This window comes from Talpa occidentalis, unplaced genomic scaffold (genome assembly GCF_014898055.3).
Source record: "Talpa occidentalis isolate TD23 unplaced genomic scaffold, MPIMG_talOcc4v2.1 talOcc4.11, whole genome shotgun sequence".
NCBI classification, from domain to species: Eukaryota; Metazoa; Chordata; class Mammalia; order Eulipotyphla; family Talpidae; genus Talpa; species Talpa occidentalis.
This window is the reverse complement of record NW_023601104.1, coordinates 37,074,690-37,100,738: the sequence shown is the minus strand read 5'-3', so window position 1 is coordinate 37,100,738 and position 26,049 is coordinate 37,074,690. Positions and strand designations below refer to the sequence as shown.

The following is a 26,049-nucleotide window of genomic DNA, read 5'->3' as shown; positions in this document are numbered from 1 at the left end:
GATCTAACAGGTAGTAAATGATGGCCCTTAATTCATACTCAGGTATATCAAACTCCAAATTCTGGGTTCCCATCTTTACCAAGAAGTGAGGATGCTAGGAAAAGAAGGCAGGGTTACCAGGGCCCACATCTGGAGTGACAGGTGAGAGTAGGCTATGAGTGAGGACATCAGGTCCAGAGCTGTGGATGAGGGAAGGAAATACATCCAGCTATCTGAGGAAACACATCGAGAGTTGGTATTTACCAAGTTTCTCTAACAGAACCTGCAAAAAATTCCACAGTCCTCAAGCTGAGAAAGCAGATATCTACTGATGTATGAAGCCTCTAAACTTCCAGAGAGATGCCCCGCTCCATTCTTCTCATAAACTGCTCCTTCCCCTCTCTTTCCATGGGGGTCCTGTGGGGGCCAGTCATTGTGAAAGTCCCTCCTCTGGCCAGAGCTGACTACTCCAGGGACAGACCTCAATCCAAGCTGAGCCAGTCAGACTTCTTCCCTGCAGCTTTTTGAACTGGTGCTTAGATGAAGAGCCCATCTCGCTATAGAAGCTGAAGTTGGGAAGGGTGACCTGAAAGAAGTATAAGAGTCTGATCTGAGAGAAGCAGAGCCAGGGCTGGAGGCATAAGGAGAAAGAAGAGACCTGGCAGCATTTTCAACTTGGGCTCAGAAACTCCTGAGGCCCATGGTGTCCCCACTCTCCCTGGTTGGTTGTTCAACTTCTCTTTTGCTTGGGATATACTTACCAGTCTCGCCTGATTCTGACTGGCTCCTCAAGGGGGGCAACCCGCTGCCACCACATCTATCAATAAAGTCCCTTTTTTTGTGCCCAAATCAGTATGAACTGAGTTCTGCCCCTTGCCCCAAGAAACCTGACCAATCCTTCTCCTTGCTATTTCTGCTGCACAGGGAGGATGCAGTCAACATGCTCCAAAAGCTGGGGCAAGAAGATCAAAGGGAGAGCCCAGGTGCCAGATGGTGACATGGGGCCAAGTGTATGGGAATCTCAGGCCGAGAACAGCTGCCCCAGCTCTGGGCTGCAGAGCCCTGGTCAAAAGCCAATCTTCTGAGCCAGGCTGGCTCCTTGCACCCGAAACAGAAGCCAAAGAGATTGGGCTTAGAGGTGGCTGCTCTAAATTTGTCATCACTCGGATGCCTGAGCCAGAAATGATGCCTTTCTTCTGACCTGGGCAGCAGGGCTGACTTTCAGGGAATCATTGTGAAATTCCCTGGGCTTCCCTGGGAGTCCAGGGCCCAGCCAGGTCCTTCTTGGAGCCCCTCAGCCAGGCATTCCTCAGAGCCAACATGGATTAAAGAGGGAGAAAAGGACAGGAGGCACAGACAGGGAAGGGAGAAGAGAGGTTCTACAGGAGGGGAGAAAGTGGGGAGACTATGAAGAGGAACCTGCAGAAAAATCCATCTTTCTTTATTTCGTCAGCAGTTCCCAAGGGGTGCTTCTTCCCCTTTCTTCTTCCAGCAGATACCATGGGCTTTATTTTCCTTTCAAGAGAAAGTTTTTCTGCTCAGTTGGAAGGCATGGTGGGGATTGAACAAGACCCTGGAAAGGTCCTAAGTGGCCCCTCTCTCTCTCTCCCCAGGGAGTTCTGGTCCCCTGGGAGGGAGGGGAATCTTAAAGGATCTCGCTCTAAGGATAGAGAGAGCTGGACTCTGATTCTCTGCAGCTGGTCTTTCATGCTGGAGATGCAGCTGAGAACCTGGGCCTCAGTTTGCTGCCTGTAAAATGGTTGGTGTGTAGCTGAATAGGATCACCTATTAGGTTGGGGTTCTCCTGCTGAGAGTTCAGAGCAGGAAAGGAAACACTGCCTTGCCATCTCCCACACACCCACTACCCTCTGCCGATTCTCCTTTTGGCCTACAGTGGACTTTCCCTTGCATTGGCTCATGGGAGGGTCGCCAGAGTCCTCAGAGGAAGGTCAAGCAATTGTTATGTCTCTACCTTCCTGGAAGGATAAGCAACCAGATCTGAAGGCTCACTTTTTCAGATGCTCTCAGCACACCCCCAAAGAGCTGAGTTCTGCCCACTGTACCCTTATGCTTTCCCTGGTAGCCCTGTTTCTAACTCTGTGTCTCCCTGCAACTGGGAACCCCCACCTAATCACACCTTTCAGCAAGCTCTTCTAGATTTTGTTGTGTACTAGCTTTTCACATTTATGCTTCCAATTCTTTAACTAGAATGAGCTGGCAGAAGTCCAAAGCTGTATTTCACTGTTTCTCTGTTCCACTGTGCTCCGTGCCCTCAACCCTTGTCTCTGTTTTTTAGAGGCATGTTTTATTTATTTATTTGTTTGTTTGTTTGTTTGTTTATACATGCACTGGGTACAGTCAGAAGCACGGGAGGGTGAGAGAATTCACCCGAGCCAGAGCGGGGAGCAGAGCAGGCAGAAGGACCGAAGTACACTGCTGAGGGGAGCAGCGGGCGGCAGGAGAGGTCTGCGCGCCATGTGGGACCCTCCTCCAGTGGCCTGGGAGCAGCCGGGGATCGAAATGGCGCTGCAGATGCCGCGGGCAGCTTCGCAACCCAGCGCTCAACCGCTGCGCCACTGGGGAGGCCCAACCCTTGTCTCTTTCCCTCCAACGGCAGGCTCGGCCTCAGACACAGTGGCTCTCTGAAATGCTGGGAGAAAGCAGGCTGGATGGCAGGGCTTGCTGTGCTGCAAGAGCTGCGTGGGGTCCACTATATCCCCTCTCCCTTTCTCTCTGGCCTCCTCAAACACCCTGGAGGACTCTTTGAGGCACATGGAAAACTGGCTAACCCTCAGGGTTTTGGTGGGGTAGGGAGAGAACAGGAGCCTGTTCATTAAAATTCACATCAAGAGAAATAACTAATCAGAAGCCGTTTGTTGCTTAATTGATTTTAAACTTCAGGAAGATTTCTCATTAGCCTAGGGCTGACCTCGGCAGAGCAGCCCAATTGAGAAAGGAAGAATAGAGGAAGGAGAGCAGAAGCCCCTTCCCCTGCCAGCCTGTTTCTACTCTCCAGTTGGGCAATCAGAAATGGTTCTGAGCATCTTGCATCAAAGCCAAGTTCTTATGCCTTTGAAATCCATTTCTTCCTGCTAGTCTCCCTCTTCCAGGAAGTCTGCCCTGACCAGCCAGGGGCATGGAACCATGTGGAGTGTGGGAGGGTCGGATCCCCAAAGGAAGAAATGCTATTTTTAAAACCCTGTGGAAATCATTGGATGCTCACTACTCCCCTTTCTTACATTGGGCCTGACTCTATTCCTCAGATAACCTTCAGCCCAATACCAGTCCTATCTCTGTCCTCCTGGCCTGCACAGAAGAAGCCTGGTCACTCAGCCATAAGAAGAGTCCCTATGACCTCTCCAATCTTCTTTTCTTCAAGCAAAATAGTTTCTCCATAATTCTGAGTAGATGGGTTTCCAAGCCCCTTCCTCCTCAGCTCTTGGGCAGAAAGCAGCAGTCTGGTGAAGTGGGCATGGGAGCCTGGCTTGAGAAGTAGTCATTGGAATGCCGGTGAGAGAAAGGGAATCGGATATCCCTTCATGCTGGTTGCTGACCTCGTACTTCCTTCAGCCACACAAGGTGTGTGATCACTGGAAGGAGCTCTCTCTTCCGGTTCACCATGCTGGGATAGCATGTGCCAACAGTTGTTGGCTGCCTTCTTCCCAGCCACAAGGAAAGACAGAGCCAAGAGTTGCAGAGGGAGAGAAGAAAAGTTCTGACAATCTGGTTTGGGTCTCTAGAGTCCTTAAGGTCACCTCCACTCCTTCCCTTCCCAGTTTGTTAGGTCAATAAATTCCCTTTTCTGATGAGCCATTTGAGTTGAATTTCTGTCACTTCAACTCAAGGAGTTCCTGACTGACGGAAGGACTTTCTCGCAGCCGGAGCTGTCCAAATGGGGGCTGGGCTGTCTCAGGAGGCAGCTGCTCCCCCGGCAGAGCTGGACAACCTCCTGCCAGGGACACTGGAGAGAAAATTTGGATCCAATGTGCCAGATAACAGAGAACATTTATCAAGTGCCAGGCGCTGACTAACCATTACATCAGTCAATCCTCATAACACCCCTGTAGGGAGGCATTGTATCCCCCAGTTTCTAGGTGAGGAAACAGGGTATCAGAGGGGCTCATTAACATGTCAAGGCAACAAAGATCCAGGGTGTCATGCAAGAATTTTTTTTGTCTCTAGGACCTGTGCCTCTTCCTGTAGCTCAGAGATTCGAAGGACTTCTGCTCCCACCGAACCTCAAACTCGGCCCCCTCTGGAGGGGCAGGTGTACATCTGGTGTCTGCAGTCAGCTCAGCAGCTCCTAAGTAGGGCAGTCAATAGAGGCTCGGTGCTGTGTCTAGGTGAGCAGAGAGGCACACAGCTCCAGCAAGCTCTGGGGACAGCTGCCTGCAGAAGCATAGGAGTGGAAGAAACCCAGAGGAGGGAGGGGGCTCTCTCAGGAGGGGGCAGGCGAACATGAAGTTCCTTTCCTCCAAAGACCTGTGAGGAGCTTTTCCTGTGTCAGATGCTTTTGGAAATCTGATGGAGCCCATGGACCTTCTCCTAGACACAAACATATGTGCAGAAGTATGTGATGTTTTGTGCACAATTTCAGAATCTTCAGAGAGTCCTTCCCCACCAGAGAAATGCATGGGACCCCAATAGCCCAGCTAAGAACTTCTGATCAAGAAGTATATAAATGGCTCAGGGGACTGCTCCTGGCAAGTGGGCCTCCCTGGTGGAGCAAGGGGTTAAGACCTATGAAACTATCCCCAACCACTGCAGCAAGAGTTTGATCCCCAGCCGGCTAGGGAGCAACCCACATGGTACAGCAGACCTATCTTGCAGCCCGCTGCTCCCCTCAGCAGCATATTTCAGTCAATCTGCCTGTTCTGTTCCCCACTCTGTCTCCTGTGAATTCTCTCACCCCCCACACTTCTGGCTTGTACCCCATCTCTTCTATGCATAAATAAATAAAGTTTTTTTAAAAATGTGGATTTGCCAAAGCTGATTATTTTAACCAGCAAGCCAGGTTGGGGATTGTGATCAATGTTTTTGTCCCTTTTCCCTTAAGACACTGCCCCCCAGCATTTGCTGACCCACACCTCCCTGACCTCCATGGTGGCTCCTGCTCAGGGGAGGTTGGAGGGGTATCTGATGAACCCCCACAATCTGGGGAGAGGGCAGCTGAACAGTTCCATATCACTTCTCAGTTACATCTACCCCAAGCTGCATCCCCATTACCTTGTCAACCAATCCATCCTCCCCCAAGTTTTGTGAGCTGCAGAGTGAGACCCATGGCTATTATTCCCTCCAGGACCCAACAACTAAAAAAAATACTCACAAAGTGAGAGCTAGAACTGTATGGCCAACAGATAAACCATGTGTGGCCATTTAAATTAAAGTGAATTAAAGTCAAATAAAATTTAAAACTCAATTCCTCTACCAGTGCACTAGCCACACTTCACACACTCAATAGCTGCATGTGACGAGCAGCCCTGCATTGGACAGGGCAGCGACACATCGTTCCCATCACTGCCGAGAGTTCTGCTGGACAGCACTGGTCTCAACGGACAGATTCTGGACAAAGACGTAGAACCACAGCTGGAGTTAGGCTGCCTCCATTCACATCTGTATTCTTCCATTTGCTAGCTGAGGATTTGGGGGAATCTCCTCACTTCTCTGCATTCAGCGTTCTCTTTGAAATAGGAATGAAAACAATGATACCTGCTTCATAGGCCTGCCGTGGTCACTAGACAAACGTGCGACACTTCAGTGTGGTGTCTTACACATGAGCCGACAGCTTATATAGCTCCAGTTTGCCCCTGCAGATTCACACCCTGCTCTTCACCCTTGTCAGTCCCAGGAGCTAACCTTTGTGGACTGCATCAGTGGCTCCTCGCCCTCTGGCTTCTGGTTGGACCTGCCCATTGGAAGGCACCAGAAAAGACTAGAGGGCAGGGAAGAGAGGTGTGGGTATTTTCTCTGTGGGGCCCCCCTTCCAAGGCCCTGAGGGTGAGCTCTGTGCCTCTCTGAAAAGCCACAACTTCTGTGAGGTGGCCTTCTCTGGAGAGCTCCTCACTCCAGTTTCCACTATTTGTCCTATTAGGCCTGGAAGGGTGGGGGGTGGGGTAGCTGCTTTCCCCTGTTTCTCAATGGGGTACTGTTCTGTCCCTATTGAATTCCCTTTTTATATTGTTTTTAGACAGTTTATTGAGATTTCCTCCATGATCTGGTGTGAATGCCCCCTCCCTGTCCAGGTTAGCAATCCTGCTAGTACTAGAAGGAGGAAGAAGAGGCTCCTGGAATGTTCTCTCGCCCTCTCTGTCTCTACCTCTAAACTTCTCCAGAAAAGATTGCATTGCAGAAGCTCTCCAAATGAACAGGCTGGAAGAAATGGCTGTGTGGGCTGAGGAGGCAAGAGGGATGAGTTGTTAAAGAGGTGGCCAGTCGGCAAATAGGAGGCTCTAGAATGAAAAGAACAGAGAGTGGTGCTGGCGAGGATGGGAGGGCCTGCTCCATACCATCCCCACCCCCCCCACACTCCCTCAAAAGGACAGTAGGTCCTTTCCTTCCCAGGGCCTCCTTTCGGAGCCTAACACCCCCTCTTGAGCCTCCCCACCCCATCTGAGCAGCCTGTCACGCCTATCTGTCCCCTTGGCCTCTGAGGTGTGACTCTTATCTGGAGGCCTGAGACCCTGGAGCCAGCGGCACTGTCAGGCAAGGAGACTGAGTGGTGAGGGAAAGGTGTTGGGGGTGGCGGATGCCTCTGGAAAGGCTCAAAGAGGGATATGGGGAATGCCTACTTCCCACCCTAAGCTCCCCCCAGGCTTCACCCCGAGTTGGGCTAAGTATTCTCCTCCTCTGGGCACCCAGACCTCGTTTAATTTCCTGCCTCCTCTTTGGCAAGGCACCATCTAGTGTACCGCTGTGTCACCAGCACCTAGCTACTCACTTGGCACGTGGTAGGTACTAAGCATCGAGTAGGTGCCCAACCAATATTTATTTATGAGATAATTGCCCCCCCCAAACACACCCCAGGGCATAAGGTTCCCAACCACACTGGCAAGGAAAGGCTGGGAGGCAAGAGGCCTAAATCTTGCTTTAAATCCACCAACGAGTAGCTTGGGACAATCCCTTCTGTTCTGGGACTTCAGTTTTCTTATCTGAAACTTGGACTCAATTGGACTTGATAATCTGTAGACAGACTTCTGAAGTCATGACTAATACACAAATGATTAATACATAAATGATTAATACATAAAAAATTTGGATCACACTCACAAACCTTGGCATCTCAGCCTTTCATTTTTACTCATGGCCAAGCACCATAGGTATTTTTATCAACATGTCCCTAATCTAAAAGAGTGTTTCATCTCATCCAGTCATGTAGCCTCTGTGCCTACAAAATTAGGTAATTGATTCATTCACTCTCTCACTCCCTCACTCATTTGTTTATTCAACAAATATTTATGGAAGGCCTATCATGAGTCAGAGATGAATCGTATGTTTCTTGCACTGTCTGTGGGAAGCTCAGCAAGAGCTAGCAGAGCCCAGAGATGGCATGAAGTCTGCACATGGGCATGAGGGGGGCGTCAAGGGCTCCCTTCCCCCATCACCTACCCTCCTTCACTCCTGCTGTCCAGCAGAGCCTCTGTCCTGGGGTAGATATCCTTTCTGCACTGGGCAGAGGTCTGGATGTCTGACAGGCTTCCCGAGAAGCAGGTGGTGATATCTGATTCAAAAGCTGGAAAGAACTGAGGACAATTGAGTACCCAGACCTTTCCATGTGACCCAAAGGAGACCCACTCGTAGCTACCAACTATCCCCCACCGCACGTTAGCCCAACCTAGGTAGGAAGCACCATTAGGTTTGTCTGCAGCAGGTTGACCTGGAACAAGTCTTCTGAGCCCAGAAACTGCCCCAAGAGCTTTTCCTGAGTCAGACTCACTGAGACATGGAGGATGGTCCAGGAACCAGGCCGGGATGTGGTGCTCACGATCCAGTTCATCCTGGAACACATCCAGTGCCCTGATTAGAGTGGGAAAGGTCTTTCTCAAAGTCCTAGGTTCTGGTCTGGCCATGTGCCTTTCCCCCAATTAGCCATAGAAGCTGACTCTAGCAGCATCCTCTCTCATCAGCAGATGTGATGAGATGAGATGAGATGATATGAGACTACCCACAGTAGTCTGTGGGTGCAACCACTGATTCGTGCAGAGCAGCAAACAGGTATTCACATAACCAGTCACAGCCACTGCAAACCCTGGGATAGTTCAGCCTTTCTTCATTTGATCTTAGAAATAAATGGGCTCAGGGTAGGCTGCAGGGTCAGGAGGAGAAGGAAGTTTCATTTATGTCATCTGAACTGAAGGTGTCAAGGGTGGAGGGTGGCCAGTGAAGCCCCAGATGGCAATATGCTGGCAGCTCCGCCTGGAAATCTTCCCTGGGTGACCATGGAGCAGCCTTGGGCTAGGTGCTAAATTTGGCCAGGTTGTTTTCCCTTTGCAAAGGGAAGCTACTGAGCACACTGGAGTGAGTGCACCCTCATGCGTAGGTCCTTTGGTAGACCCTTCCTTCAGGCTCAGGTGAGGCCCCCGGTTGCTTGGCCATCCTTAAAAAAAAAAAAAAACTTACTAAAAAAAAAATACAAACACTTTGTAGAAAACTTAGAAAATAAAAGTAAATAAAAAAAAAACACCCTTAATTCCACATTCTACCACCCAGAAATAGTCACTGCTAACTGCTATATATTCCTACAGTCTTACGTCTGCCCATGTGTAAACACATCACATAGTCTTTTTAAAAACCTGAATGAGTTTATACAAGTTGTCCAATTAACACATCCTGAATATTTTTTCATGTCATCAAATTTATGTTTACATTATCATTTTGAATGGCCATATACTCTTTTTTTTTAATTTTTTTTCTTTTTTTTTTATAGAGGCATGTTTTTATTTATTTGTTTGTTTGTTTGTTTTGTTTATACATGCACTGGGTACAGTCAGAAGCGTGGGAGGGTGAGAGAATTCACCAGAGCCAGAGCGGGGAGCAGAGCAGGCAGAAGGACCGAAGTACACTGCTGAGGGGAGCAGCGGGCGGCAGGAGAGGTCTGCGCGCCATGTGGGACCCTCCTCCGGTGGCCGGGGAGCAGCCGGGGATGGAACCGGCGCTGCAGAGGCTGCAGGGAAGCTTCACAACCCAGCGCTCAACCGCTGTGCCACCGGGGAGGCCCTATGGCCATATACTCTTAAATGAACCTGTATTATCAAGTTGGGGCATCAATAAGATAAATATTTCACAAATATTTATAATAACCACTCAAGTCTACCCGAAGTAATAAGAAATATCTCTTTCTTGGATCCTTCCTCCACTCTGGATTGTTGAAGAAGAATCCGGATGGAAGGAGGGCCAGATGCAAGAGCACCTGGGCCTCTGATTAGCTGTGGCTTCTGCTGCCACTCCAAGGGGGTCTTTGTAGAACCTGGTCCTGCGCAGTCTCAGCATCTTTGTCCATCACAGCAATGTCCTCACGGATCCACATTTCTAAGGGATTTCTAAGGTAGTTCTCTTATGGACCAAGATCCCAAAGTCTTTGCAGCCCCAAACCAATACTAGTCAGAGCCTGCCAGCTACAGGTTGGCACTGAGTGGGGATAATCCCTGGTGGGTAGGTGACCACCAGCAGACCTCCTTCATAACCATCTCAATCCATCAGAGAGAGCCTAGTCATATAGCTCCCCAAAGGGAACGGATTAAGGGTTTCTAATCCTTTCCTTTTGAGGCTCTCTGCCCCATGCAGATATTCTCCCACGCTTTTCAGTAATCATCCTTGAGATGTTAAATGAGTTCCCTTGTTTGTACCTCAACTTTTCGTTGGTTTATGGTGCATTCTTTGATTTGCCTCTCATATAAGGAAATTTCCTTCTCTTCTAGACTAGAACTTTCCTTCTAGTCTCCTGAAGGTCGTTGATATCACTCTTTTCTGCTCCTCTATCCCTCTTTATATTATTTCTTCCGTATCCTATACCTCCAATCTCTCCCTTTTCCTCCCCAGACCATCTCTCAAACCTAGAAAACCAACAGACTAATAAACCCTCCTACTACTTTCATTTCCCTCCAGCTATGATCCGACTCTCTCCTTACGTCTCTGGACAAATTTCTAAAAAATCAACCTACTCTCACTGCCTCGACTCCTCAACACATACACAACCTGGGCACTTTGGCCACTGACCATTTTCTCAGAGGTCACCGCTAACTTTGGTTACCAGTGTCCTGGTTTGCCATGAATAATCCTGGTTTATCCCTATTGTCCCAGAATCTTCTTCAAGTGACGCCATTTCTACATTTAGTGAAACGGTGTTCTTTCCACTCACCAGCCACAATCAGCTCAAGCCATGAGTCCATCAAGCCAGTCTTCCCAACCTGGCCTCTAGGCCAGCAACACTGGCCTTTAGGGCTCTGCCTTTCCTCAACTTCCCTCATCCCCCGGCTTACGGAGCCCCTCTCTGCTGATTTCTCACATCTCCCTTTTGCGTGCCCTCGCATCCCTTGTGTTCACAGCCCTCCCCTCAAATGCTGTAGCTTTGCAGGTTTCTGTTCCTCTCATTTAGCATTTACTCTCCCTCTGAATTTCATCCACACCCACTGCTTCAGCTCATCATGCCCGCCTTCGCCCTCAATTCAGTGCAAATCTAAAGACTTCTGGGAATCATGGTGGCTTAAATGCAGGTTTACAAAGCCACCCTCCCCAAACTTGACAGAAATGAACAAAAAGAAACAAAAATGAGAGAAAAGGCTGCACCAGGGCTGAAATCATAGCATGATTCTTCTCAAACACAAAAGAAGACTTAAATAGAGACAGGCTCCTCTTGGAGGGGAAGCTGCCATGCTATAAAGATATCTATTTCCCTTAATTTATAAATTCAGCAAATCCTAATCAAAGTACAAACATGATTTTTAACACAATCAAATAATTTTATAGTTAATCCGGTAAGAAATAAAGAGAAGAATTCTAAAAGAGAGAAGCCATAGAGAAGAGAAACTCCATTTTCCTTTTTAAAGAGATGATAGTATGTCAAGGTAGTTTTTGTTGGGGGGGAGGGGATGGTATAGGAATAAGAATAAGAAACAAGTTAATGGAATACATATAGAATCTAGAAATGTGTATCTGCATAGAGAGAGAAATTTAGTGAGGAGAAAAGAAGCACGCGCTAATAGAGGACAGATGGATGATATATATAAGTGAAAACTTATTTGCAGACAAGAAAATTTAAGTGAATATTTCTTGAGGTGAGGAAGAGCCCTTTAAGTGTGCTATCTAGGTTGGAAATCATGAAAGAAAAGGTTGATATGCTTTGCTATATAAAATTTTCTGCATGGGAAACACTCTATAACAAAAGTTAAATAACAAACTGGGGGGAAATGAATATTTGTAGCAATAAATGATAGAGAAGGGAATACGCTCCTCAGTATAGAAAATGTGCCTTCAACCATAAAAAAGAGGTAAAAACTGAATGGAAATGGGGAAAGGGGATGAACAGAGCTTGCAAAGCATTATTTGCTTCATCAGCCACTCTGTGTAAAGGCAAGGCAGGGAGTTGTCAGTTAGAGGAGCAACAGAACACAAATGCTATCAGACCCTCCCAGTCTGTGACTATAAATAAAGTTCCGTTGACATCCATAATGCAAAGTTCCTGCTGTTTCTCTTCTTGCACCTACAGGACCTCTGCCCTCCTCCTCCTCCGCCACAAGTATTTCTGGGAGTTCCAAAAAAGGAGCACACATATGCTGAACCATCACCCTGTCAGCCACAATCCCCATATGGCTTCCCTGGAATTCTGCCTTTCTTGTCCTAGTTCAGAGATGGCTGCCAGCAAAGCTACCGGGACGGTGACCTGTGTGTGACTCCTGCTTCGAGAAGGTGTCCCTCTCCACTGCTCCCAAAGCACCTTTCCTTGGAACCAGAGGCTCCAGGTCCTGAGTAGAGGTGCTCAGTGACTGGCCTCTCTGCTACCACTGAGAGAATGAGTCCAACTCAAGAGGAAGAGGAGACAGCAAGGAAAGATGAAAGGGCTGTATTACTTTCCTCTTGTTGCTAAATCTAATTACCACAAACCTGTTGCTTTAAAACAATACACATTTATTCCCTTACTGTTCTGGTGACCAGAAGTCTGAAAGCAGTTTCACTGGGTTGAAATTAAGGTGCCAGCAGGCTGTGCTCCCTTCTGAGGAGGCTCTAGGGGAGAATCTGTTTCCTTGCATTTTCCGGCTCCTAGAGCTGTGCTACTCGTATTCCTCGGCTCAAGGCCCCTTTGCTCATCTTTGGAGTCAACAACGGAGCCCCACCCTCCACAGTCACCCTGCCTTCTCACTCTCTGTCACCTTCAGTCTCCTTCTTATAGACACTGTGATGTCTGGAGGACCTACTCAGATAATCCAAAGCAGTCTTCCAAGCTCAAGATCTTTACTCACATCTGTAAACTTTCTGTTGTCATGCAAGGTAACAGTCACAAATTTCAGGGATTAGGACCTGGCCATCTTTGGTGGCCATTGCTCAGACTGCCACAGGGTTAGATATCTTTTCATCATCCTTTCAACTGCTTATCTCCCTTCCTCCTAGCCCCAGGCCCTTCACTGGCTAAAGAAATTACCCCCCCCCCCCACATATTTACAGATGCAAATAAATGCTGATATCAGGAAGGGATGTTGTCCACATCAGGAATGTCAGAGTCCAGTCTGGTAAGTCAAGTGCCTGTAACGGGTCAGGTCACCAGTCCTGGGTGTACATGGAGAATTGGTGCCAGGTGAGCGTAACAGAGCTGAGGCTCTGAGAAGCTCAAAGCAGCCCCACCAACTGATCACTAAGATCACCAGCAAAAAGTGGGTTTGGGGCACCAACTGGCTTGAGTCCTCCTTCTCTGGTCCATGGCACCAAGTACTGAAAGCTGCAGCATCTTCTCATTCATCACCTTGACCCTCTATCATCATCACCAGCACTGCTCCTTCACCAACAAGCTGAGCTCAACCAAGGCTAGAAAGAGATGAACATGGGACATAGTTTCAGGTTTATGTCCAAGAATTGACATAAAGAAAATAACCTGGGTCCTGGCCAGAGCATCGGTGGAGATGGTCCCAAGTGGAGATGGTCCCAAGATGAGCGTGCATAATCCATCTTCCAGGAGACAGAAGCAAGGAAGTACTGTGGAATGGGGTCTGCCTCCAAGGACTGCCTTTCTAATGCGGGGGTCAGTGTCTGAAAGTTACCTCCACAATCATCAACAACTAACATCTCTATAATTACCATTACAACCATTAACAAGAGTATGGCGGCCACCAAAAGCAGAGAGCCTATGAAATGGCATGTGTGTGGAGTGCAAGGAAGGTGCTGGTGAGAGGGGATGTGGAAGAAGTAATAGCAGTCAGGCCATACAGCAGCTTATTTGCCAAGTTGGGGAGTTTGAACTTTATCCTATGGTCAGTAGAAGTCATTAGAGAGCCTTAAGCAGGCATGACCAGATTCACATTTTGGAAAGCCACTCTGGCAGCATCATGGGTAATAGATTACAGTTAGGCAAAACTGGAGGCAGGAAGGCCCATTAGGAGGCTGTTGCTATAGACATATTTGAGAGATATTTATGAAGGAGAAATACCAAGGCTTTTGAGTGGATTGGATGTGAGGGTATGGAGGGAGGAGTCAGGAGTGAGGCTCATGTTTCTGGCTTCAGCCACTGAGAGGATGGAAGTGCTATTCATTTGAGTGGGAAGAACAGAGGGTCTTTGGAGAAGATGATGTGTGTCAGACATCTGGAGTATGAGAGACTTGTAAGACATCCAAGAGAGCTGAACAAATAGATCTGGAACCCAGGGCCTGCATAAAAGTGTACAGGGAGAGAGATGAGAAAAAAAAGAGAGCAATGAGAAAAAAAAAGAGCAGGCAACAGAGTCAGGAATAACACCAACAGGTGAGGAAGCAGCAGGGAGGCCCTCTTCCTCATAAAGGAAACCAAAGACCAGTCAGAGAGGTAGAAAGACAGTCAGAAAAGTGTGTATCCCTGGTCAAGGGAAGGTGATGTTTCAAAGAGCAGGGGTCACCAGCAGTGTCACATGATACTCAGAGGCCAAGTGAACAAGGAACCAGAGGTAGATATGGTCTTCTGAAGACACAGTGCAAAGAAAGTCCAGGGGTCAAAGAATGAGTGGGAGGTAGGGAAGAAAGCAAGTTAAACCCTTTGAGAAGTTTAGATGTGATGGGAAGGAGAGAAAGGGCAGGTAGGCTTTCAGAAGGACCTTTTTTGGGGGGATAAGACAGGTTTGATGAGGTTTAAATGCTGCGGGAAAGGATCCTGTTGGAAAAGGTTGAAAAATTGGGAGAATTGGTAACTGATAGAACAGGATGAAGACAAGGTAGAGAGGGAAAGATAATGGACTTGCCAGCCAGCACTGAGGCAGGTGAGAGAATGAACTTGAAGAAATGCAAATCTGTGTGGCTGTGTGATTTTCTCAGCTGCCACGGGAGGGCCGCTGTAGCCATGAACCTCAGAAAGGGTCAGTAATTGGTTTAATTCAGAGGCTGGTGTTTCTAGGTGGACAAACACTAAGGACCATGAGGTTGAGACAAGGGAGTGGGAAACACTGGCAAGGTGAGGATGCGGTGGTGGATCTTGGAGACTACACTGGAGAAGAAAATGATTAAGCCAGGAGGGGTTGGGGGAAGACAGTTCCCTTTGAAAGCAAGTGTGAAAGGAAGCTTGGGGGGATTCAGAGACTGAGGTCAGACTGGGGAGTCTGCATTTCAGATTTCACTCGTGGAGCAGTTCTTGGTGGTGGCCAAGGGGTTGGGAGGCTGCATTGAGGAGTCGGAAAACCAGAATCAAGGTCCCTCTGTGAGGTCAGACCTGAGTGAGGAGCAAGCCAGGTGAGAAGGATCCCTGGGTGACAGCCTCGCTGTCATGGAGGGGCGGCGGAGGAGATGTAAGGTATACAGAAGCAATGATCTGTTGGACCCATAGAGAGTAAACACCTCACTTCCTGACTGGGGGGTCTGGAGGAAGAACTGTTTGTGACCCACGTGGGCCCAGGGAGAGCCTGACAGAAAGGTACAAAGACAACCATAGTCCTTGAGATAGTTAGAGCTCTTCTTGGGAAGAAAATCATGTCCAGTACATCCCCAGTTCCTAGAACCCAGCCTAGTGGCTAAGGTAGGGGGCATAGAGCAGATGAATTCCAAAAATGGACTGGAGGGATGCTTCCCTGTAGGTTCTAGCCTATTCCAGTATGTGGACCCTTTTTCACTGAAAAAATGTCCAATTTCAAAACTTGAAAATATATCTGAAACAATATTGATTGTGATTGACAGAGTTGCTAATGGTCAGCAAAGTTAGAGACAGGGTCAGAAGTAACTGCCAGCAAACCCTGGTTCTTCCTTTCACTCTGGGAGCATGGGCAAGTTCCTCAAGCTCTCTGAGCCTCCATTTAATCGTCTATAAAATGGGGATAATACATACCACTTACCTGGCAGGGCCCAAGAGAGGATTACATGAGCTAATCTGTGCTAAGCACTTGGCATGCTGCCTGGCATGCGCTAGCTCTTCATAATGTTAGTTATCATCGTGACTATGAATTCAGTTACACTTTAAAACAAATTTGTGTTTTATTCATCACAATAGCACCCACACATGGGGGAAATGGTTGTTCGTATGTGTGGAAGGCGCATTACTTATTCAGTCAGTAGGCTGTGCTTGAGGAGGCTGTGGAAATGCAGAGACCTCTTTACAAGAACTTGGAGTCTCACAGGGGTTCTTGGTCAGTCCAGCTTGACACCATCTCACTCCATGAACTGACCTCTCCCCAAGGCAGCAATCATCCAGGACACTGAGGTCCAGAGAGGGCCAGGAACTTACCTGTGCCAAAAGGAATCATGGCAGAACTGGGGAACCGGCCTCGCTCACCTCCCTCAGGCTCTCTTCCTCTGGCAGCTCCAGCCTGTTGGCATTTCCACAAATGCCTGGGTCTGGCTGGGCCCGTGTGTTTGCTGTGTTGCTGTTGTCACCGCCAACTGCTCTGTCGACTGTGGGAGCGTGGGCCTAGGCTGCAGGAGCTGTTGTCCCAACTCTGATTGTGGTTCCAGACTTAGCCACATTTCTGTCCTAGCCTCTGTCAGAACCTTTGTCACAGTCTCATCGGTCCCTGTCACAGCCTCTGTCACAGCTCCTGTCATATCTGTCACAGTGTCTATCATAGCCTCTTCAGCCTCTGTCATAGCCCCTGTCAAAGGTCCTGTCACAGCTTTTGTCATGGTCATTGTCACAACACATTGGCCTCTGTCACAGATGCTATCATAATCTCTTTCACAGTTTCTGTCACATCCCTTATCACAGCCCCATCACAGTCTGTCACAGCCTCTGTCACAGCCCTTGTCACAGCCTCATCAGCCTCTATCACAGTCCATCATAGCCTCTGCCACAATATCTGTCACAGCCTCTGTCACAACCTCTATCATAGTCCTTGTCACAGTTTGTCACAATTTCTGTTATAATCTTTGTCAAGCTCTTGTCACAGTCTCATCAGCCTCTATCATACCCTGTCACAGCCTCTATCATAGTCCATCACAGCCTGTCACAGCCTCTGTCATAGCTCCTGTCACAATCTCTGTCACAGCCCTTGTCACAGTCTCAGCCTCTACCATACCCCATCACAGCCTCTATCACAGCCTCTATCACAGTGTCTGTCACAACTCCTATCACAGTCTCTGTCACAGCCTCTGCTACAGGCTCTGCTACAGTGTCTATTGCCCTTTCCTTGACTCTGCCTCTGCTCTGGACCCTGCAGGGTGGCCTGTGGGGCACAGCTCTCATTACACAGCGGAACTGTCTCTCTCTGGAAGGCGTCCAGCGGAAGGCTCATGTAATAGCAGGTTATCCTGATGTGCAGGGCTTGTGGGAGGGAGGCTGGGCTGTGGGGCCCCTACAAAAGATACAGTTTGCAGGGAGCTGGAGAGCAGACTCCCAAAGCAGCAGCCCACTCCATGTGCCCGCAGAGGTCAGGGGACAGGTCCCTGGTTCCTGCCTCTGGCAGGATGACTGGCTGGATTCTTAGCATTGCTTTAATCTTCTTGACCCCACTGTGAGCTTTCAAGAACAGATTCTCTGTCTCATTCTTTTCTTGCTCACATATTCAGAGCTGAGCACAAGGCTGGCTGTCCCCAAAGTCCTGGCCTGTCTTAAATGCCTAACCACCAACCCCTCCCAACCGTTGTCACCCACCCAACCCCCTCCTAAGTCCTTGTGCTCTCTGTTGCCCAAACACCAGGGCTGCAGTGTCCTAGGCTGCTCCCTGATCCCAGTGCAGGGGTCCCTCTGCTGTGCTTCCTCTCCCGGTGCCCTTTGCCTGGAGTGTGTGGCCTCTTGCGCCACTTCTCCAAATCACACATGCCTTCCTCAAAGGCGGATTCAACCACAACTGTCTCCCTCACCCCCTCCTCTCTGCTCTTCCTCCTCCTTCCTCTGTTGTCTAGCCACTTGTCTATATCATGTGACCCTCGACCGTGGCTTATAGGAACTTCTATGTTTGCCTTATTCTTGTCACAGCCTGGAGATTAGGGGAGGGCTCTTTTTGCATCACACGTAGGTACTCCATGAGTTGGCTACATAAATAAACGGGTGAATGATTGAACAAATAAAAAGAATGAGGTAAAATTGGGGGAAGAAGAAAATGTGAAGATATGGAAGTTGGACCGAGGGCATAGCAGGGAGGCCAGCATAGGCAAAGTTTGACAGAGGGAAGGCGCTGTGTTAGGGCTGAGCTGGGTCCATTTCCCAGGCCACCCTGGGGTCCCCAGAGTAAGCCCCATATCTCCACCGCTCCCCACTTGCCTCTCTGCACCACTGCTATCACCACCCTGCCCCTTTTGCCAGCCTCTTCCCTCTCTCCTAGTCCTTCCTGTCTCTTCCTTCTTTCCCTCCCTACCACCTCCACCCAACTGTTGAAACCACCCCTAAGGCCCCTGTCTGAACTCACTTCAGCCGTGAGCGATGGTGAATTCCAGATTTGGAACAGAGGAGTCTCTGCTACTTATTTCTTGGCAGTCAGCTCAGCCAGCACCTTGGGGGCCTCCCTCCACCCCAAGTGCCTCCCTCTCCCGCCTGGCTCTGATTCCAGGTGGCCCAGACGTCCTGGAGCCCCAGCAGGACACAGAGACACAGTCCAGGCCTGGCTCAGCTGTCAGCACATTTTTCTCCTGCCTCCCTGGGAAGAGGGGGGCATGATGTCCTGGCCAGGGCCTTGGCACAATCCTGCAGCAACAGCCAGGAGTGCAGGAAGGGGCAAGAGAGTGAAGAGAACAAGGGCGATGGAGCAAGGACTGGCCTGCTGATGAAAGGGCCTAGGGCTCTGCTGGGCTCCAGCACCTCACAGGTGGGGTCTTGCACAGAGTGGGGTGGGTAGCAAAGAGGAGAATACACTGACTAACACATCTAGATCCTGAAGAAACCAGGCAGAACAGAAGAGAAAGCAGGTGGCAAGCCAAATAGGAAATTAAGCCTGAAGAGCTTTCTTTCACTAATGCCTTACTGTCATTGGGGGAAGGGCGGGTGTGTTGACTCCCAGCGATTTTTAGAGTCAGAGTCTGGGGGTGGGGATGTTGGGAGAAAGGGGATCAAGGGACATAGTACCTGCCTTCCACAGGGACAGCAGGCTTTCTCCCAGAGCAAACTAAAGGCAGCATTTTAGTGGTCCCTAAGGTGGCCCCTTACCTTAGCCCTATTCTCTGGCCCTGCTTTGTTTACCACTGAGAGAATACAGCAGGCCTCATTCCTCACTGTTTCTCCATAAGAAACACACACACAGCAAGTGCGCGCGTGAGAGAAGACGGTTCACTTTCTGCATCCTCCAGGAAGCCCACCTTGACCACACTCAGGAGCACCGTTGCTCTTAGCTTCTGAACCACTTACTCTGACCCTCGATGATAAACTTCTAATGATTTTTTGCTGGGCCACCATTCTGGGAACTGCCCGAGCTAAGGCATCTACCTTCTCAGCCTCTATCCATGTGTTTTGTGCTCATGGATGGTCACCCAAGGGCTTGGCAAAGCTGGTTGCTTCGTTCTTCCCATACATTGACTTCCAACCAGACTTGCTTCCTATGTGCCCCTCCCCCCTTTCTAGTTTCTTCATCAGGAAGCCTTAAGAGAGGAAATTTCAGGGAAAGGAGCTGATTCCATTGTTCCTCCTGGGATGCCAGGTCCCCAGGCTAGGACTCCCAGCAGAAATTTCTGATTTCTCTGTGTTGCTGATTCAGCACATAGAGGAGGCCTGCCACAGAGCAGAGCAGAAGGTACAGTGGGCAGGACCATATCTACACGAAACAGAAAGGAGAAGTTGCCCCTGTGCATGGTAGAGGTCTTGAACAGAGGATCGAGGGCATGGCCTTTGAGTCAGTTCCCCTCTGATCCCCCTTAGGCAAGTGCTCATCCCAGAGAAAAGTAAGACTGCCTCCCCGGAGACTCACCTCTGGGTTTATTAGGGACAGAGAACTCAAAGAAAGCAATCCTGTATAGCAAGACATCCTTTCTGTCTTTTGAAGAAACATTCTTTTGTCAAAAGCAATTTTTAAGATGTATAAGTGACCTAAATCAGATTCCAGAGGTAGTCTCCTCTTCCATTGGCTAATGCAGGGATTATTCAGTATTCCATCTCTCAGTGTTTATTGAGAACTTAGTACAAAAGAGAAACCCTACTAGGCACGTTCATTTTTTCATGTAGTCTTCACAGTAACTTAAGAGGTGCGTAGTGTCAAACCCATTTTCCATATGAGCAAGACCGAGGCTTACAAAGACAGTAAATGACAGAGAAGTATTTAATTCTACAGCTTTTGTTTTCCAGTCTCATGATCTATTGTTTACAGCAGGGGCTCCCAGACTTTTGGAATTCGCAGACCAGTAACACTTAAAAAATGATTTTTGGGAACAAACACAGCACCCTATGCCAATGTTTTATTTAGCCAAGGACATAAAAAATACCATCTCCTCGCACTATGATTTCATAAAAGGGCATTTTAACACAGAAAGTATGGCAAAGATATAATGTTAGACTAAAGACTGTCTTCTAAGAAATGACAGTTGGCAACCTTCCCCTGGAACATCTCTATTGTTCTGTCTCTTTTTTGGTTAAATTTCAAGTAGAACTGGCCAAAACCTTGGCGTTGTAGAATGCAGGACCCACTGTCTTACCCCAGTGCTGTCTATTCACGCATAAGCAATGCCCTCAGCCCACAAGCAAATAAACAAGCAAGATGTTCCGATTCCCCTCTATTCACCCAGGTCTCATCAAATCAGGTCTGAGGTTGATATATAGGATCAGCTACACCCCCACCCCACTCCCAGCAGGTCTTCTGAATCTCATTGATCTTCAGCATCCCTTCCAGGGAAGGAAGCCCATCTGCCAGTCCCTTCTCCCTTAGACCCAGATCGTCTCTTGGTTTGCATTCTAGGAATGTACACACCCTCCAGCAGCCCTGCAAGAAATCCATCTGTTTCCCACCAAAGCTGAGAGCCATAGTTCTTTTCCCTTTCTAGATGCAGAGACAGGGATTCCCCTCATTGAGGTCCCCAGATCCTGTCAATTATGTTAGCAAATAAACTAGAGCTGACCCCAGACCTTGTAGGTAGTGTTGGAAAGGTGAGACCATGAGACCTGGTGGAGAAATGGGGAAAACACGGAGTGTAGGGGCTGTTTCCTTTCCATTCTTTACCATTTCTCTGCCTTTATTAATAAATGAATTATAAATTATAATGTGCTGGATACATGATGCTCACCAAACCTGATGCTCTCCTCCAGGAAGTCCTCCCTAGCTACTCCAAGCTCAGTAAGGTCCCCCTCCTTAAATCTCTCTTTGATTGAGGCATGATTTAGTACACATTGTGCTCTAGTCTGGAGTTTTCTCCTCTTTCCTGAGCCTAGTTTCCCTACAACTTGTAGTCCACCAAAGGCAAGACCTGGGTCTCTTCCTTCTCTGTCCCCCAGACTTCTCGAAGACCATGGCTGTCCATTATACATTCACATGGAGACAGGAGAGGCCAAGTTGCTGAGTGCCTATTTTATTTAACAGCCACTTCTACACCCAAGGGTGGTCCTAGATGGTCCTGATTGGGTGCTGCTAACCAAATTGAAGGTAGAGAGGTAATAGAGGGGGAGGAATTAAGCGGCCCTGACCTGTGACCACAGTATCCCAGGAAGCAGAACTTTGGTATTCCCCTCCATTTTCTTCCAGGGTCCCAGTCACTAGCTGACTTCCAGGGTCCCCCACTAGCTGACTTCCAGGGTCCCCCACTCATTGGCAGAATTGACACTTATTGCCCTGCTCTCTATCCACCCTTGTGTTGATGCCGAGGACTCTGAGATGAGTTGGACTTGTCTTACCATCAGGGAGTTCAGTCTTGTAGAGGTTGCACTAAGTAATCAAAGATCAGGTTGACAGGAGATTGTGGGTCATGACAACTCAAAGGGGGACATGGCCAAGGAGAGGGTTCCGAAAGGAGGGGATGCCTCTACCATGGCTACTGGAAAGTCTGTTTAGGCTGGCTTCTTGAAGCTGTATTAGGACAGACTAGCTCCCAGCCAGATACAGAAGAAACCCTAAGAAGTGGTTTCATGGAGGTCTTCTTCCTGTGGCTGGCAAACAAGGGCAGGCAGAGCTCACAGACGGTTAAGAACACTCCTTCTCAAGGATACCCAAGGACATTCAGGGATTAGGCCTTCCAGCATCTGTGCAGAGAACTGTCAGCTCAGAACTGCTCAAAAGTAGAAATGCCAGCTAGCGGTGATGTCATATCCCAGCCATTCCCTCCCCCCATGGGAGGTCCTGTGGTTCAGTGGATAGAGAGGAAAAGTCCTGCTACCTCCTCCACCCACCCTGCTCTCAAAATTTCTGCTCTGATTGGAGATAGTCACAAGTGGGATAAGAATGCAATTTTTAAAAAAATCCTCTGAAGAAAAAACTTCATTTAATCCTCATAGCAAAGCTAAGGGACCTTTCTGACTCCCTCCTATCAGATTTTGCTCAGCCTCCAGTTCAACATTAATCCAAAGCCCAATCTTCCCTCTAATGCCTCCTACCCATTTCAGAGCTTATCTGGGGCACTGGTCCTGGCAGCATCTGGGTACCCTCTGAGCCACCTTGTTGACCCTCAGCTGAGAAGCAAAACCACCAGGTCAGGGAGGAGGGTGGGTGTCTAGCAACCTGGCCTGTGTGGATTGGGGTAGGGGGAGTATCAGGCAGTCTTAGGGTGCTGAAGAGGAACAGAGTTCTAGCTTACGCTGACTTGGTGGAATTTGTCCAAAAGCCCAGAGTCTGCACTCAGACAGAGGGGACACACAGCTGGCCTGAGGGAGGTGGGGAAGGACAGACACATAGGGAGTGGGGGGTGTGCAGTCCCTCGGGGGTAGGCGAAGGCAGGGTGGGACAGGAACTCACCTAGTTTTGGCCCATACAGGGTTGTCACATTTGGAATAAAAACTCACGGGCTAGTGCTAGCTAGTTTTAGAGTGCCAGCTCATCAGAGCAACCGGTCCACTGGCTCCCGTTTGTTGCCCACTGGTCTCAGAACACCCGTTTTGGATTCATCCCTGGAGTGGAGAGGTGCGTGCAAGGAACATACTCGGCATGTGGGGATGCTGCAGGCACATTTTCCTGGAAGTCTTCCATCGAAGGGCTGGGTCCCACCCGAGTGCCCTGGACGTCTCCGAATACCCCCCCACCCCCCACCCCCCCAAGCCCTCTTTGCCAGGTTACTGCGACGCTTGGCAGAAAAAAGATCATCGGGGATTTGCTCCCAGCAGATGTCACAGGAAAACCCTGGGAGCAGCCCCGACGCAGCGCATTTCTCGGAAACCCCCTCTCCAGGCGCGGTGCGGGAAGGCCCTCGGCTCCGCGTCCAGACGACCCGCCCGCCTCCCTGGTGGAGGGTTGGAGACTCAGCTGAGAAGCAAAACCACCAGAGAAAGGCTAGACCTGAGCTCAGAGAACGCGATCAGGAAACCCCCCGCCCCTGCCACCCTCCACCATCTCCCACTACGCCCTCATCTTGGGGTGGGGGATTCACAGCAAAGAGGCAGCCCTGGACTTGGGGCGCGCTCCCAGCCCTCGGTCCATGGAAGGCATCTGCGGGCCTCAGATGAAGGGCGCCTCTCCGCCCAACTCCCAAAGTCGGGCGAGAGTCCCCCGGGGCTCGCCGCGGGGCCCGCCCCCTCGCCCCCTCGCGGGCCCCCACGCCCGCGCCGCTGCCCCTTTAAGAAGCCCAGGTGGGCCGGCCGGGCTGCGGGCGCCGCTCCTATGGCAACCCGCGAGCTGCGGCGGCTTCATGAATATTCCGGGGCGCGGGAGCCCGGGCGCTGCCGGAGGGCGCTCCGGGGGAGGCGGCCGCTGATGTAAGCCCGGCGGGCCGCTGGGCTCCGCTCGGCTGCGGCGGGAGCCCCGGGACGGGCCGGCCGGGCTCGGCCAGAGTCCGCGGGGCGAGCTCGCGAGCGCCGGCCGCGCGGCCGGGACGGCGGGACAGACGGACAGTCCGCCGCCCGCGAGACGCACGCCCCGGAGGCGCGCGGGCTGCGCGCCCGGCCATCCCGAGGGGCTCTCGGAGCGCAGCGGCCGCCGCGCCGCGGCTCCCCGCGCCCATTGTTCCCCGCGGGGGCGGGGCGCCCGGAGCCCGGCCGCGCGCCGCGCCCCTGAGCGCGGGAGGAGGGAGCGCGGGCGGGACCGCGGGGTCCCCGCGCCCAGCCCGGCTCTGGGAGGAGGCGCCGCGCGCCGCGCCCGGGCACCCGCAGCCGGACGGGAGACTCCGGGGGCGCGCCCCGGCATGGGCGCCTGAGGCGGCCCCGCGGCGGCGAAGGACGCGTCCTCGCGGGCGGACAGACCGACGCGCGGACCTGGAGCGGGTCCGCGGCGCCGCCCCCGCTGCTCGGCCCCCGGCGCGGCCCCGGCCCCTGGAGCGATGGACAAGCTGCCGCCGTCCATGCGCAAGCGGCTCTACAGCCTCCCGCAGCAGGTGGGGGCCAAGGCGTGGATCATGGACGAGGAGGAGGACCCCGAGGAGGACGGGGCCGGAGGCCGCCAGGACCCGAGCCGCCGGAGCATCCGGCTGCGGCCGCTGCCCTCGCCCTCGCCCTCGGCGGCCGCGGGCGGCGCGGAGCCCCGGGGCGCGGCCCTCGGGGCGGCGGACGGCGAGGGGCCCGGCCGCGGCGCGGGCAAGTCCAGCACCAACGGCGACTGCCGGCGCTTCCGCGGGAGCCTGGCCTCGCTGGGCAGCCGGGGCGCCGGCGCCGGCGGCGGGGCGGGGGGCGGCGGCGGCCACGGGCACCTGCATGACTCCGCCGAGGAGCGGCGGCTCATCGCCGAGGGCGACGCGTCCCCCGGCGAGGACAGGACGCCCCCGGGCCTGGCGGCCGAGCCCGAGCGCCCCGGCGCCCCGGTCCCGCCCGCCGCCTCGCCGCCGCCGCCCGCCGCCTCCTGCGAGCCGCCCGCGATGGACACGGCGATCAAAGTGGAAGGAGGCGCGGCCGCCGGCGACCAGATCCTGCCCGAGGCCGAGGTGCGCCTGGGCCAGGCCGGCTTCATGCAGCGCCAGTTCGGGGCCATGCTCCAGCCCGGGGTGAACAAATTTTCTCTGAGGATGTTCGGCAGCCAGAAAGCCGTGGAGCGTGAGCAGGAGCGGGTTAAGTCGGCCGGGTTTTGGATAATCCACCCCTACAGCGACTTCAGGTAAGGGGGCCCGGCGGGGATGTGATGTGGGTGCCCCGAGTGGAGTGGAGTGGCGGCAGGCATGCTTCCTCTCTCGGCCCTGCCTCCCAGCCGGAGTTAACTTTCCTTCCTCGGAGCTGGGCGCTCTGGGAAAAGTGGGGCGCTGCTAGGCTCGGTGGCACCCCCAGATCTGCTCCATCAGCGCCGGGAACTTTGCTCAGTTTCTGTCCTCATCTTCTAGGTCCGGGCCACCGTAGAGACATGCTGAAAAGGTGTTCTGAGCCTGGCCTAGTCCCACCGCCTGCAGCCAGACTAAGGCTTTGCCACCTTCAGCCATACATCCACCTCCCTCTTCTGGGCTGCCGGGTTAGGATGGCCATCTGAGAGGCAGCTCCAGATCATTCAGCCTGCAGAGCAGGGCCACAGCGGGAGACAGACCTCTGAGCAGCGGGGCCAACTCCTACAGTGCTGACCCCAGACATTAAGATCTGCCTTCTGGTGCCCTGGAGAGCTACAGCTGGGGAGGGAAAACTGGGCCCCTGAAGGGCTGAGGTCCCCGGGCCCAGTGTAAAAGCCCTGTGCCCCCCACCTTGTCCCTGGGCCAGCACCACATGCCCAGTGGTGGGCCAAAACTAGGCATCCTGGGCAACCGGCGTTGGGACTGACATGACATGATGACCTTGCTAATAATAGTGGTCAGTGAAGATACCTGGTGTCTGGACTGATGAGCTGCTGTCCTGTAACCCCAGCCTCATCCAGTGCTCCATCCTCACTCATGGGACCCAAGCTCCAGCAGCTGCTAGGTTTCTCCTGGGTCATCCATTGGTTCCCAAACAGTGTGACTGCATGTGGTTAGGAGGGACGTTGCCCCCTCCCCCATCACCTGAGTCAGATGCCACTGAACAGCAGATACCACTCTAGGTCATGGGGATTTCTGTGCAAAGTGAGAGATGGTGATTGCCTATGAAGTTGGGATCAGGGATCCCCCTAAATCAGGTCTAGGGGTTTCCCAGTCCCCCCTGGACTTTCCTGATTGAAGTGAGGGTCTGGAAAACATTTACCTTTTTAAACTGGGTTTCATTCATCCATTCATATTCTCTCTCACCCTCTCTCTCTCTCTCTTTCTCTCCCTATATATAGATATGTATACACCTTGGCCCCTATTTAGCCCCCTTCTCTGCTGGTCTACCAATATAAATAAGCATTTTGCAACCCAGAGCCCTCCTTGCAAACTCCCGGGAAGCTAGATTGGTAATGAGAGCAAAACCATTTTCTATCCAATGAGCGATTTCATGTGCTGGGCATGACCAGTCAGGCAACACTCAATGGCTTAAAATAGGTGGTGAACAGAGGTGCCCCCCCC

The 26,049-nt window shown here is 51.3% G+C and overlaps 1 protein-coding gene and 1 long non-coding RNA gene across 2 annotated transcripts in view; one reads left to right on the top strand and one right to left on the bottom strand.

The window, feature by feature from the left end:
* Positions 1–320: 320 nt before the first annotated feature.
* Positions 321–7,961, bottom strand: LOC129145418 (uncharacterized). The gene is made up of 3 exons (XR_008550952.1): positions 7,913–7,961; positions 7,585–7,708; positions 321–565 (listed from the first exon to the last, which is right to left on the bottom strand). It is a non-coding gene; the product is annotated as an uncharacterized LOC129145418 (long non-coding RNA).
* Positions 7,962–23,940: 15,979 nt separating this feature from the next.
* The window catches only part of HCN4 (hyperpolarization activated cyclic nucleotide gated potassium channel 4), a 51,134-nt gene continuing 49,025 nt past the window's right edge, over positions 23,941–26,049 (top strand). Inside the window, 1 exon segment of the mRNA XM_037502895.2 lies at positions 23,941–24,707. Coding sequence (XP_037358792.1) covers positions 23,941–24,707 — 767 coding nt within the window.